The sequence below is a fragment of the Coloeus monedula genome (genome assembly GCF_965178545.1).
Source record: "Coloeus monedula genome assembly, chromosome: 16".
Classification (NCBI taxonomy): Eukaryota; Metazoa; Chordata; class Aves; order Passeriformes; family Corvidae; genus Coloeus; species Coloeus monedula.
Genome location: NC_138796.1, coordinates 3,948,782 through 3,961,104, shown reverse-complemented (window position 1 = coordinate 3,961,104; position 12,323 = coordinate 3,948,782). Strand labels below are relative to the sequence as shown.

The following is a 12,323-nucleotide window of genomic DNA, read 5'->3' as shown; positions in this document are numbered from 1 at the left end:
GTTGCAGGTGGGGCTGCAGGTGGGTTCTCCCTCGCCTTGCAGAGGTCCAAGCAGGACCAGCTCTGTGTGGGCATCCCTGGGCAGGGATGATGATGGTGTGGGATGGGGGCAGTGGCTCCTCTAGGTGCAGAGAGGGAAGGCTGCAGGATATCTTCCTGTGCAGCTTCTGTGCATAGCTCACAGCCTTGCTGTGGCTGCAGCCAGGACTTTTTGGAGCGTTTATGTCTTGCCCAAGGAGGATCCTTGCCTTGTGGTTTGGGAGAGGTTTGGCTGTCAGAATTCAGCTCCTGAAGTGAACTGCTGCAGGATGTTATTGTGAGTTAGTACCGTGTGCTTGCCCTTAAACGTTTTCTCGCCCATCTTTCCAGCTAAATCAGGCTTTGAGTGCACTCAGTGCTGGTAAATGGGATGAACATCACACTGGGAACCTCCCAGCTTTCATCTGCCTTTTATTATGAAAGACTGCCTCCAAAAGATAAAAACCTGAAGGTTATTTACCTGGAACAGGGTTTTTTTCTCCAAGCAGCCAGCAGCTCCCAGGTGGGTATTGCGGGGATGCCACTCAAAGAGGAAGCATTTGATTTCCAAGTAAAATTAGCTTCCACATTCAATTCTCAGCAATGTAAGTGCAAGGCTTCCAGTAAAGACATTTTCTGTAGCAAGGGGTTGTAACAACTCCCAGCAGATACAATCTAATTATGCTGCAGCAGCCAGCTGTGGTCTTATCTTTAATATGTAAACACTTGGTCAGTAATTAGGTTGGCACGGAAGTTGTACTGTATCGATGGTCAATTATAAGGTAAACTGATAAAAGGCAGGATGTGGCTGTCTTCTTTTATCAAACCTGATATGCCTGCAGCAGTCAGGTGAAGACTTGGGAATTGTATAATTTGGTGTTTTCCCCTGATACTTGTTCCCACACAGCGTTTTCAGGCAAGGTGAGTGCTCACTGGGAGATCGATATCACTCTGCCAAAAGAAGTTTTTTCTCTGATGAAGTGTCCTTTGCAGCATCTTACCCTGCAGTTGCTTGCCCAGTGGCTGTCACCCCCTGCACCTCTGGTTTTTATCCCACTGATGGCTTCCCAAGCTCTGCAGAGGCACCTGTGTGTCTTGGGTCGGCACAAGGGGTAAGGTGATCCCATCTGAGATACCTCCCGGGAGTATGAATGGCTCTGCTAATGTCTTTGTCACCTGAGAGCTGCTCCGTAGGGAATCATAACATGTGATTAAAGAAACCAGTTAAAAACATCTTAGAAAGATGGATTAGCTACATGATCTCTTATTATGGCTCCTTTTAGCTGACAACCCGGTGAAAGAAGGGGGGTCTGGATTACATGGAGAAACATCAGACTTGACAGGAGTGTTTTCTGACTGTTCAGCTTAGTGGTGTCATGTACAATTTTAATCAGATTTAAATAGTGGCAAACATCACAGGCTTAATGGATTTCAGCTTTATTACTGGGGCTTTGCTTAGAAGCAATTTGGATTTTCAGCTGTGAGCCACCAATGCAAGTGTGTTCACGATTAAGTGGGACTGGAAACCCAGGGACGGACCTGGCATTTAAATGCCACATGCCTGTGTGTGGGAACAGACCTCGTCTTCTTGCTGTCAGCCTCAGGATCTCGATGTGTCTCAGCCCCGTGCTCTTTCCATAGAGATGGTGCACTTGGCTCCATTTTCCACACCGATCCGAGCAGCTGGGGAGCACCTTTTCCATTATGGAAGCAAGAGGACAATGTCTTTTTGCAGTGATCTGGAGAATTGTTTTTCCATGCTTGGCTCCAGCCTTGAAGTTGTTCCTCACATGGTCTAAAATGGTCTCTGTCTTCTGCTTTAGGTGTCATGGGTTGCTCTTCTTGACCTTCCCGTGGTGAGGCTTTGTCTTGTCTCGGCTGTGCCAGTTTGGGGTGATTTGTCTAGAGGAAAACATTCCCTGAGGACGCTGACACCTGTATTTCTAAAGAGATGTGGTCCTGCCTCCAAACTGAGTCTTTTGGGGTGTTGTATTTTTTTTTTTACATCGTGGGAAAAAGGTGCTGTGGAAGAATTCAGTATTGAAGGTGGTTTTGTAAAACAGTTTTGACTTTGCTCAGAGGACTGGATGTGACTATCAGAGGCAAATTAACATTTCAGGACCCTGTTGGTCATTGAGGTCTGGTCAACTGCTTGGTGCTCCGGGCCCTGCACGAGCAGAAAAAGTAGGAGAAAGGGAACATCAATCATTGCAAGTTCCCCTTCTATCAGTAAAGGGAAGTGTGTGTTCCTATTCCCTTGTATTTTCTGTGCCACCTCACACCACCGACCTGTGGTTTCATCTACTTCCAGCTCTGCGCTGAGCGTTAGTGAAGACATGTTCCTTTAGAAGGCCAAGGAGATGTCTGTACAACGTTATCTGAATCATCCTCTAAATCCTGGCTTTCTGTCTGCTGTAGCCATTCAAGCGCTAATTGCCTTTGATTAAGTCAATCGTTTGCAGACTGAGTGGGTTAATTGGGTATTGTGGAAGCAATCAATCTCATCAGCTGCTTGCATCCAAGGCTGAGGAGACAATGCAGTGGGGCAGTAATTGTTTTATGAGCTCCTGGAAGGCAGCAGAGGCAGACTGGATGACAACAGGAAACCCTTCTCTGCAGAATGGCCTTTAGGAAAGGTAATTTGGATGCTAAGTGCTCGTTAAGAGAGGACTGATTGATTAGGAGCTGGGAAATTTTGTGCCTCTAAAACACAAGCAGGAGAAAATGGTTGGTGTGGGTGTGAGGGTGCTGCACTTGGGCGTTCCTGGGCTCTTTTGCCTGGCTGGGTGAGATGTGAAGAGGATGTGGTGTCTTAACCGGGGAGAAAGAGTTGTATTCAGGGAGGTGAAGGGAAATCATTCCCTTCTCGGCCTGTGTGAGCTGAGACATGCCAGGCACCCACCTTGCATTAGAGGCACCAAGCACAGACCGTCCAAGTGTCCTGGGGGTAGAGACTGGGCTGCAGGATCGCTGAGCACATCCTTGTTTGCTGCTTGCCGAGGCTTTAATTTCCGAAGAACTGAACTGTGCAGGGGCAGCAGCAGCTCCTGGTGGCTCCTCACCTGGTCAGTGCAGGAGGACTCCCGGGGGAAGGGTTCCCATCTCATCATCAAACCTCCCAGGTCCCTCCTGCCGTGGGGATGCTGACGCATCTCCAGCACGGCTGTATCTGCACTGCTCGACGTGGGACCAGCAGGAGATATATTATCCAGAGATGGCTGCAGAATTATTGCAGGGAAGTTACGAGCTCCTCAGCACAGCTGCAAACAGGCAAAAAAGCCAGGCAAAAAAAAGCAATCTGCTGGTGCTGTGCAGGGGAGCAGGGTGCAAGCTCTGAGAGACTTGACCAACCCGGACCCTGCTCGCTTCTGGAGGATCTGGACAAAGAGTTGTGTTTTCACTCCATGAGAAAACTTAGTGTTCCTTGGTTTATGACTTTTATTGGAATACAAATTCTTAAAATATGTAAATTGAAGTCATTGAAATGTCTTGCTTTGATGGTGGCTGAATGCTACAGGAAGAGATGTTGCAACTCAGAGCAGTCAAACCAAACCATTTACACTGACATGGCCAAACAAGAAGTGCACTGTTGTTTTTGCAACCCTATTCGAAGTCCAGGCTGTAGGGAAAATATAGAATATGCCACCTTCTCCACCCAACCCTCTGGCTGTGGACAGTGGGGTTTATTTCAGAGGGAATGTCCTTCAGACTCTTTGTTTAAAAAGGAGGTTGTAAAACTGGGGTCAGAGGTGACGTGGGATGTCAGGGATCCACACTCAACTGCTCCAGATAATTATGCAGTTCCTTAACCTCTCAGGAGAGGTGGGCACACCCTGTCCACTGAGCGCCTATCTGCTGTTCTGCCTTAATTAACATCTTACAGTGCTAATAGAGCCGGCTGCTCAGCTCTGACACGCAGAGGAGCAGCGATCTGCAATTTTAGCAGCAAAGTGAGGGAGTTGTATCTGAATCTTCTCCAAAGCTCTGGATTGAGGTCAATGCACTTTAACTGCTGAGAGGAAGGAAAACTGGCTTCTGTAGGAGGAGGTGCCCTGCCTGAACTCTAGGAAAATGAGATTCTCTTGGATTACACGCACAAGTACATTTTTTTCTCCTATTCAACCCATCATGCTTTGTCTTGCAGTGAGACAAGAAGGCAATAAACCACACAGTTTTGGTGTTGGATACACTCAGGTTTCTTCTAAAAGCCTGGGACCAGACCTGGTTTTACCACAGCCGTAGAAGTGTCATGGGAGCAAGCAGTTCTGATGCCTCTTTCCAGGTGAAACTGCAAAATAAGGAGCCAAAGAAACTGAAGATCAGACATGGTTTTAATTCCCAGTTTATAATGCCTTACTTAGGATGACAGAAGGAAAGTCCATGCATGTTGGTTTTTGCAAGCCAGTGGGTCTGACTGTCCTCCTTGCAGGAGGGATTTTTCTTCTCTGAGAACAAAGGCTAAAACTGAACAGGTAATTTTGGGTGCTTCCTGTAATCCACATTCTCGGAGACCAAACCCCCCATCATTAACTAAGCTCTGTAACAGCTTTCTGAGGTGGGGAAGTAGCAATATCCCTCTTCTTTAAAATGGGGAACTTGAACCAAATGCTGGTAGAAGTCAGATGGAAAGATGGTGGCTACAAGAGACAGTCTTGATATAAAATCCTCTCCCTTGCTTCCTCTGCAGCCTGTCAGGCCAGGGAAGGCCGGGCTACACTAGAGCACCCTGCGGGTGCAGCCAGTTTTACGTGCCTGGCTTGGATGGCCTCCAGCCCACCTGAGCTGACACAAGGCCATGCACTATCTTCTTTTCAGTCAGCCAAGGTGGTGATCCTGTTTTCCTTGCCCCCAGAGTTTTAGCTGTGGGGGTGAAGTGGGTATAGAAGTGACAGTTCCGTGTTTTACCTTGGAAGCCACGTAATGGGTCAGAAATACCCGCTTGGGCTGGGTGGTTTCAGGTTGTGTCGTGTGCCATTTGCTGGCTAACTTTGACACAACTGCTTGGTGGGGCTTTTGCAGGTGTTACAGGTTTGTGCCAGAGCAGCCTGCAGAAGCAAGTGATTGATTTTGCTGCTTGGCAGGTGGCAGAAGTGATGCAGGAAACACGACAGTGTGACAGCAGCAGTGTTAGCGATGTGAGAGTGGTGCTCCTTTAGCAGGTCTTCCCCAGGTAGTGCTTCCTACACTCGTGGTTGGGTGCTGGTGATCACTGGGATGGTGGCAGGTGGTTGCATCCCTCATTCTGTGCTTGGGAGAGGAAGGCAGCATTGTTGACACGATGCTGCGTGGTCCAACAGCAGCAGTCAGCAGGTGTTGTAGGGCTTGTGGTTGTTCAGCTTCAACATAAGCAGAACAGCCCTCACCGATTCACAGAATGGTTTGGGTTGGAAGGGACCTTAAAGATCTTCCCATTTCACCGTGTCGTGGGCAGGGACACCTTCCACTGTCCCAGGCTGCTCCAAGCTCCATCCAACCTGGCCTTGGACACCTGCAGGGATGGGGCAGCCACAGCTTCTCTGGGCACCCTCACCAGGGCCTCACCAGCCCTGGAGATCCCAATGTGACCAGGTACCTCTAAATACGAAGCTGCTGCCGAGGTAGTGCAGCACATGGGACAAGGAAGAGAGGGTTTATTTTCTGTCTCCAATGCCCTCCAGTGTGAGAGCTGTTCCCTGTTCAGCCTCCTGCAGTTTTGTTTCTCAGCACTGTCTCTGGCTGTTTTCACAACCCTTTAGATCAGGACTTTGAGGACACATCTTGCTGACACAGTTTGCCTGGGGAACCCGTGTGGGTTCATGTTGGGTTCAAGTCCTGTTCACGGTGGTTTGCACTGATGGGTGCTGACAGGGGTGCAGGCAGCAGATTTGGGCAGAGCAGAGGAGCAGCTCCTGAGGATGAAGCCCTGAAGGGAAGAAAAAAAGAAGCAAGCAAATATCTGTACCAAAGTACACTGAAACCAGCAGCTGGCTTTGTCAGAGCAGCCAGGAGCTCCTTTGCTGAGGCGATTGGCCTGGGAAGAGCCAACATGTGAGCCACAGAATGGGATAACACTTGGTTGTGTTGGGTTTTTGTAATTCTTCCTTGGAGTGGAATTTGGATCCTGTGTTTTGACACAAGTTGGAAAGAGAAGATCAAAATGATGAAATGTCCTGTGTAAGAGAGCAGGGGAAACTGAGTTTCCAGGCTGACTTTGACCCTGGCTCACAGCCTTGTCCTGAAGGAATGGATGGGCTTTCCTCCTGCAGCACACCATGTTTGTATTTGGAAATATCGCTGTCCTATTGTTTGATGTCCTTTCCTCCAAGCCAGCTCTCTGCAGCCCCCTATGAGACATCAGTGTTCCTCAAATGCCAGGCACAGAGAGGCTCTGAAACCCTCACTGCTGTTCGATGGAGTGAACAGCAATAGCTTTCAAAGTACTCTCCTGCTGCGCCAACTGGCTTGGCACTAAAACCCAGCACCTTTTGGGAACAGAAGCCACTTTTCCTTGGTTTCCAAACAGCACACTCTGAGGAAAAGCTGCTTCACGTGTTGCCCTTCAGGGGAGCAGCCGGCCATCGCCAGCCGTCAGAGCCCCGGCAGCATCTCTGCCCCACGTGAGGCAAATCTGCTTGTGGTAAATGGATCAGCTGGGCATCCCCTCCTGCCTGTCTGTCTCCTGCCACAGAGACGCTGTTCCTGTTCAGCTCCATCGTGTACAGCCTGCCACAGGGTGCAGAGGGGGCTGCTGATGAGCCTGGCGGGGAGCAGCGCCTGATTCTGCGTCAGGCAGAGCTGCGGTTCCTCAGCAGTTCTGCCCTGCTGGGGTGACAGGCACAGCAGCCTCAGCTGTTCCTGCACTGCTGTTGGATGCAGCTGCCCTTGGCTGGGCTTTGATGGCTTCCTTGGCTGCTTCCCCTTGCTCAGACTTGGGGTAATCCTGCTCCCTGCGGGTTCGTCTCTTTCTGACACTGCAAGTGCCCTCCAGAGGGGCTTTTTGTGAGGAAAGTCCTAGCAAGCCCAGAGTGGGATAGGGTTGAATTGATGGACTGAATGAGCTGGGTCTGCTCCTGGCTTTGGGGAAGATTCTTTCAAGTTGGATGGGTGAACCAGAGAAAGAATTTTAGCCTTGTCTTTCCCCTGATGTATGCAGTGTTGGGATAGTGGGATGCTGGACTGGTGCACACGGGCAATGATGCTCTGATGGGACCGAGCACTTCTTCTGCACTGGAGGGATGGAGAGGGCTCAGAGGTGGAAGGATTAGGTGGACAGTGTTGTGTCATGCCCCAGTGCTGGCTGTGGGTTTGGACCACACATCTGCATCTCTGGGCAGTGACAGGGTGGGATTGTGGGAATGCAGGCAGCAGGGGCTGCTGGATCTCACGGGGATGGAGGTGCTCACTCTGCCCGTGCTGGCTCACCCCAGGACTGAGCTGCAATAATGCACGAGGGGGCCTCTGCAGGCAGTCACTCCTTGGGTGTCAGAGTGGAGATGTCTGAAGCACAAGCTGTTGGATAAGAACGACAGCAGAGTGAGAAGGGCAGATCTGAAGGAGAAGGTCTGTTTCTTTCATGTCTTCAGCAAAACAGCCACACACTTGTTCTGCTTGGTTCCAAAGTCTCAGTTCTTTTCTTTACCCTAACTCTCTTTCTAAATACAGCACTTTGTCCCTGGTTCTCAGTCATTCCTTTCTGCTGCAGGGTACCGAGAAGGATTTCTGTGGAAGAGAGGACGTGACAATGGGCAATTCTTAAGCCGAAAATTCGTGTTATCAGAGAGGGAAGGTGCTCTGAAGTACTTCAACAAAAATGATGTGAGTACCTGGGGTTGCTGCGTGCAGGCGGGATCACAGCTGTGAGAGCATCCTGGAACATGTAATTCCCAGTGTGCCAGTTTATTTATACAGTTTCCATAAGCACTGGGTCCCCAGTTGCTCCAGGGGCACCAGGCTCAGCTCACCCTTCCTTTAGTGGGGTTTGCTCTTGCTCCACCACCACAGCCATGGAGAGGTGCCCCACTGGCCAGTTCACCCATTCCTGCTCTGTTGCCCTTTAAAGTCTGTAGGGCTTTTCTCAAACCACCAGCAAAGGACTTTCTCTCACCTCTGGCTCTGCATCATCCAGCTAACAGGGGGTTCATGTAAATGGCTACCTTGTGATGAAGGTGGCACCACTTCACAGTGGTCACTGGGGTCTGAGTCCTCCTTTGCATGGCATGGCATGCAATCCAGAGGGAAAGCTCCCTGGTTTTCTGTTCCGGTGTCAAGCAGTGTGGAAGTATTTGTCTTTTTCCCCAGAGCACATTTCATTGTTGTGAGAAATGGAGTTATTACCATGAAAATTGCATTTGTGATGAATGGATGGACACTCCAGTGTTCTGCACCATGTGCTGGAGGAAGCCAAGGTGTTTCCTCTGACCTTTGAGTTTCCCCTGAACACCACAGCTGAGAGCAGCCCAGGCTGAGCCACCAGCCAGTTTTCCCAAGCAGTTGCTGCAGTCAGGGTGTTGTGATGAGCCAGAGGAGGGGAACATCCATCCTCACTTCTCCATGGCTTTGACAGCACCGTCTTCCTGTTCAGCTTGGTTTGTTGTGGTGCAGTTGCAGCTCATGGAGAGGAGAGAGCCAGTCCTTGCCGAGGGAGAAGTGAAAGTCCCAGCAGTTCCATTCAGCCACTCTTGACTCTCTGAGAGTTTAAAGCTGCTTTGCTTTGCTGCTGACCACAGCTGTGGTGGGAATGGTGCTGTCTAGATGTCCTCTCTGCTGGGATTTCCCCACCATGGTCACCCACCAGGGCCCTGTGTCCACAGCAAGTCCCCAAGTTCCCAAAGCAGCACTGACATCTCTGCCAGCTCAGGACTTCTGCAGGGTGCTGGGACCACCCCACAGCCTTCTGCTGGCCCCTGGCCCTGCTCTGGAGCTGGTGTTACCAAGGGGCTGATCTGTGTTTGGTGGGATGTTTCATTCACAGTTGCTGGTTCTCTTCTCAGTGCAGTCCTGGAGGGGTGGTCGACTTCTAGAGACACTTTGTGGGAAGATGAGCAGCACCACAGCGCTGCCACTGAGGGTGCAGGGGGGGTTGGTGCCGGGTAGGGCCTGACCCAGGCTCCCCATTGGGCTAACCCACCCTAGAGATGGGCTGTCAGGATTATATTTGTCCCTCTGAAAAGAAAGTTCTGGTTCAGAAGGCGAGGGGAGGAGTCAGCAGCCAGCGGCTCACATGAGAGGAAGGGACAGATGGGGACATGGCCATGATGCTCCCCAGCTGAGCACCCAGGTCTGATGATGGCAGGAGGGATAATCCTCCATTTTTTGGGACAAGGATGAACTGGCTGTGGTGCTGGAGATGCAAAAAGCATCCTGGCCTATTAGCAGTCTGGGGTTTTTTTGCATCATTTCTGAATTTTGCAGAAGAACAGAGCATTTTTCCAGGCTGGCAGGAAGCACTCATTGACATCCAAGCAGAGTCTTGGGTGTCTCATCACCAGGTAGTTTTGTGGGCTGAGATTCAGGTGGTTTTAGTTGATGGCCTCAATCAGGCCTTTTTTCTGACCAAGTGAACTGCTTTCTGGTTTGAAAGCTGATTCTCAGGTGTTTGCTCACTCAGCTGTGCTTTCCAGGCAAAAGAACCCAAAGCAATTATGAAGATCGAACACCTCAACGCGACCTTCCAGCCTGCAAAAATCGGGAACCCACACGGACTGCAGATCACTTACTTGAAGGACAATAGCACAAGGAACATCTTTGTCTATCATGAAGATGGCAAGGTGAGGCTGTGGAGGTAACCAGAAGGTTTGGGTTGTGGTCCTGGGGGCTGGTGCTGCGCAGAGCCAGCCTGTGGCACACCGGGCTCTAACCCAGCTGGAATTGCTTGGGGGGTGGAAGAGATACAGGGTGCAGAACCAGCTTTGAGAGTGTTTGTCGTGTTCTTCCAAGCACAAAGGGTGTCAAACTGTTCTAAGTAAAGGGATGCAAATGGAAGGAATTGGTGTTCTTTTCTTGTAACTTGGAGTGGAGGATTTTTCAAGGCAGGCTCCTGGGTGCCCAGAGAAGGAGAGAGGGTGGATGGAGCAATGGAAGATGAGGGGACTCAGTCCAAAGACTTGCAAAAGGGGAGCAAACTGGAATGTAGGAGAAGCGGGGAGCTGTTGTGGTTGTGCCTGTCTCATGCTTCATAAAATGCAGATATTCATATTTGTATTGAAACAAATCCCCTTGCTCAGGTGCCTCTGAAGGGAGGTGTGAAGGAGAGGGCCCGTGGGTCTGGGGTGCTTGTTTGTGGGTCCCAGGGAGCTGCTCCAGCAGGGCTGCTCCCAAACCTCCCCTCCACGCCAAGTGCTTGTCAGCAGGTGCTTCTTTAGCCCAGCACAGTGTCACTTGTACTCTCAGGTACCTCCCTGGCTGCAATGGGAACCAGAATAATGAGCAGCAGCCCTTTTGTGGGAAAGCTGCATCCCACTGTCGTGTCAGTGTCTGTGGTTTGCTGGGCATTGGTGGTTTGCTCAGCCAAGCTGTGAGGAATGCAGGCAGGGCTGTCCTGGGTTTGGGGTTTGGGTTTCAGCTGCTGAGGTTTCTGCTGGGGGCTGGTGGAGGGAGCGGTCTCGCCGGTCCCACACAGGGCAGGATGTGCTCTGATGAAATCTGGCGGTGACCCCGCTGAATTTCTCTCAACTTCCCTGAATTTGGTCTGTCTCCTTGGCTGCATGAGGGCTGCAGGAAGATGACCCCCCTGGAGTAAACTCCTGCCCTTTGGGATTGGAGGCTGCCCTGGGACTTGCCTGTGGTCTCTTGCTGCCCTTTGCTCCCTCTTTTCTTGCTGGGGTCTCTTGCTCCCCCAGCGGCCCCAGTGTGTCCTCCTGGACCCCAGAGGTGCTGCCTCTCCCTGATCTGAAGTGGTGGATTTAGGCTCCTCACATTTCATAGAATCACAGGATGGTTTGGGTTGGAAGGAACCTTAAAGATGGTCTCATTCCTCCCCAGCCATGGGCAGGGACACCTTCCACTATCCCAGGGTGTTCCAAGCCCTGTCCAACCTGGCCTTGGACACTGCCAGGAATGAGGCAGCCACAGTTGCTCTGGGCAACCTGTGAAGCCAGGGCCTCACCACACTCACAGGGAAGAATTTGGTCAAACCCCATTTGTGGCAATGGATTATCAATATTCCAGGAAGCAATTTACTGCTAGAAGTCAGTGAGGGTTTCAGCTTCTGCTTTTCTGCAGGGGAAAACCCTACCTCACATCATGATGACAGAGAGGACCCACAGGTAAATAAATAAATAAATATGTATATAACCACCTGGTTGGTGGCTGTATGAGATGTCAGCATTTTAATATTACAGCTTATTGTTCATTAGCTCCAGCCTGGTTTGGTCATCGTTAACTTCAGGAGTGAATTCTTCTCTCTGATCCTCTTTGTGATGCTGTCTGGGGTCTCCTCAGCTGCTTAGGGTAGCAAAGCAAGTGATAAGTGAGTAAAGCCTCAGACAAGTAGGTCAGGTTTTCCAAAACATTGTCTGTGTCCTATTAGGTTTTGGATTTTTTTCCTTTCAACCTGAAGTAGCTTAACAAACCAAAGCAAAGGTTCTAAATTTTTGAGGATGGCTGTTTACCACATTAGACCATTTTTGAGATACCTCCAATTCAGCTCGTTAAAACTGAGATTTCAAAATTGCACATGAGCCTTTCCTCCTTACCCTGACCATTTTTAGAGCATAAAAAAAGTTTAAATGTTAGAGAAGGCCAACTTCTCCTTTGATATGGTCTTCCCTACACTACAGCGACCTCACCTGAAAGGGTTGGCAGTGTTTATTTTAGGATTAAGTCTGGCTCATTGAACACATCCCTGATCTGATGTGTGAAGCTTCACATGCATTAACAACAGCAGGACAGCTCAGCATCCCTCTCCCTGTGCTCAGCATCCCAGGCAGGGCAGCTCTTAATCTCCCTTCCAACATGCCTTTCCTTGTCCCACAGTCTCAGACCGCAAGGCAGTGTTTCAGTGCTCCCTGTGTGGATCACTTAAAATTAACGTGGCATTTCTCATCAAAACCTTCAGAGGCATACAGCACAAGCTCTTGGGTCTTACAGGGACAAGTGAACACATGGCTTTAAAAACAAAAAAATTATAAAACAATTATTCTGTAGGAGGGGAAAAAAATGGAGAGAGATTTTTGCCAAGGAAAGGGAGAAGTGCCAGAGCTTCTTGGACTTCAGTATCACTATGGGTGTCCCTGAAGGGCTCACAGACACAGCTGATAGACTGGGATAGAGAGATGTTTAGCTACTCTTTGAGCAAAACATTGAAGTATGTTGCTGGAATTTGGGTGG

The 12,323-nt window shown here is 50.0% G+C and overlaps 1 protein-coding gene across 1 annotated transcript in view; it reads left to right on the top strand.

Annotated features, from left to right (window-relative positions):
* ADAP1 (ArfGAP with dual PH domains 1) overlaps positions 1–12,323 on the top strand; it is a gene marked incomplete at both ends in the record, with an annotated part of 49,185 nt that overhangs the window by 33,914 nt on the left and 2,948 nt on the right. Inside the window, 2 exons of the mRNA XM_082291911.1 lie at positions 7,699–7,811; positions 9,617–9,763. Of these exons, the coding sequence (XP_082148037.1) occupies positions 7,699–7,811; positions 9,617–9,763 (260 nt within the window). The remainder of the gene's footprint in view (positions 1–7,698; positions 7,812–9,616; positions 9,764–12,323) is intronic.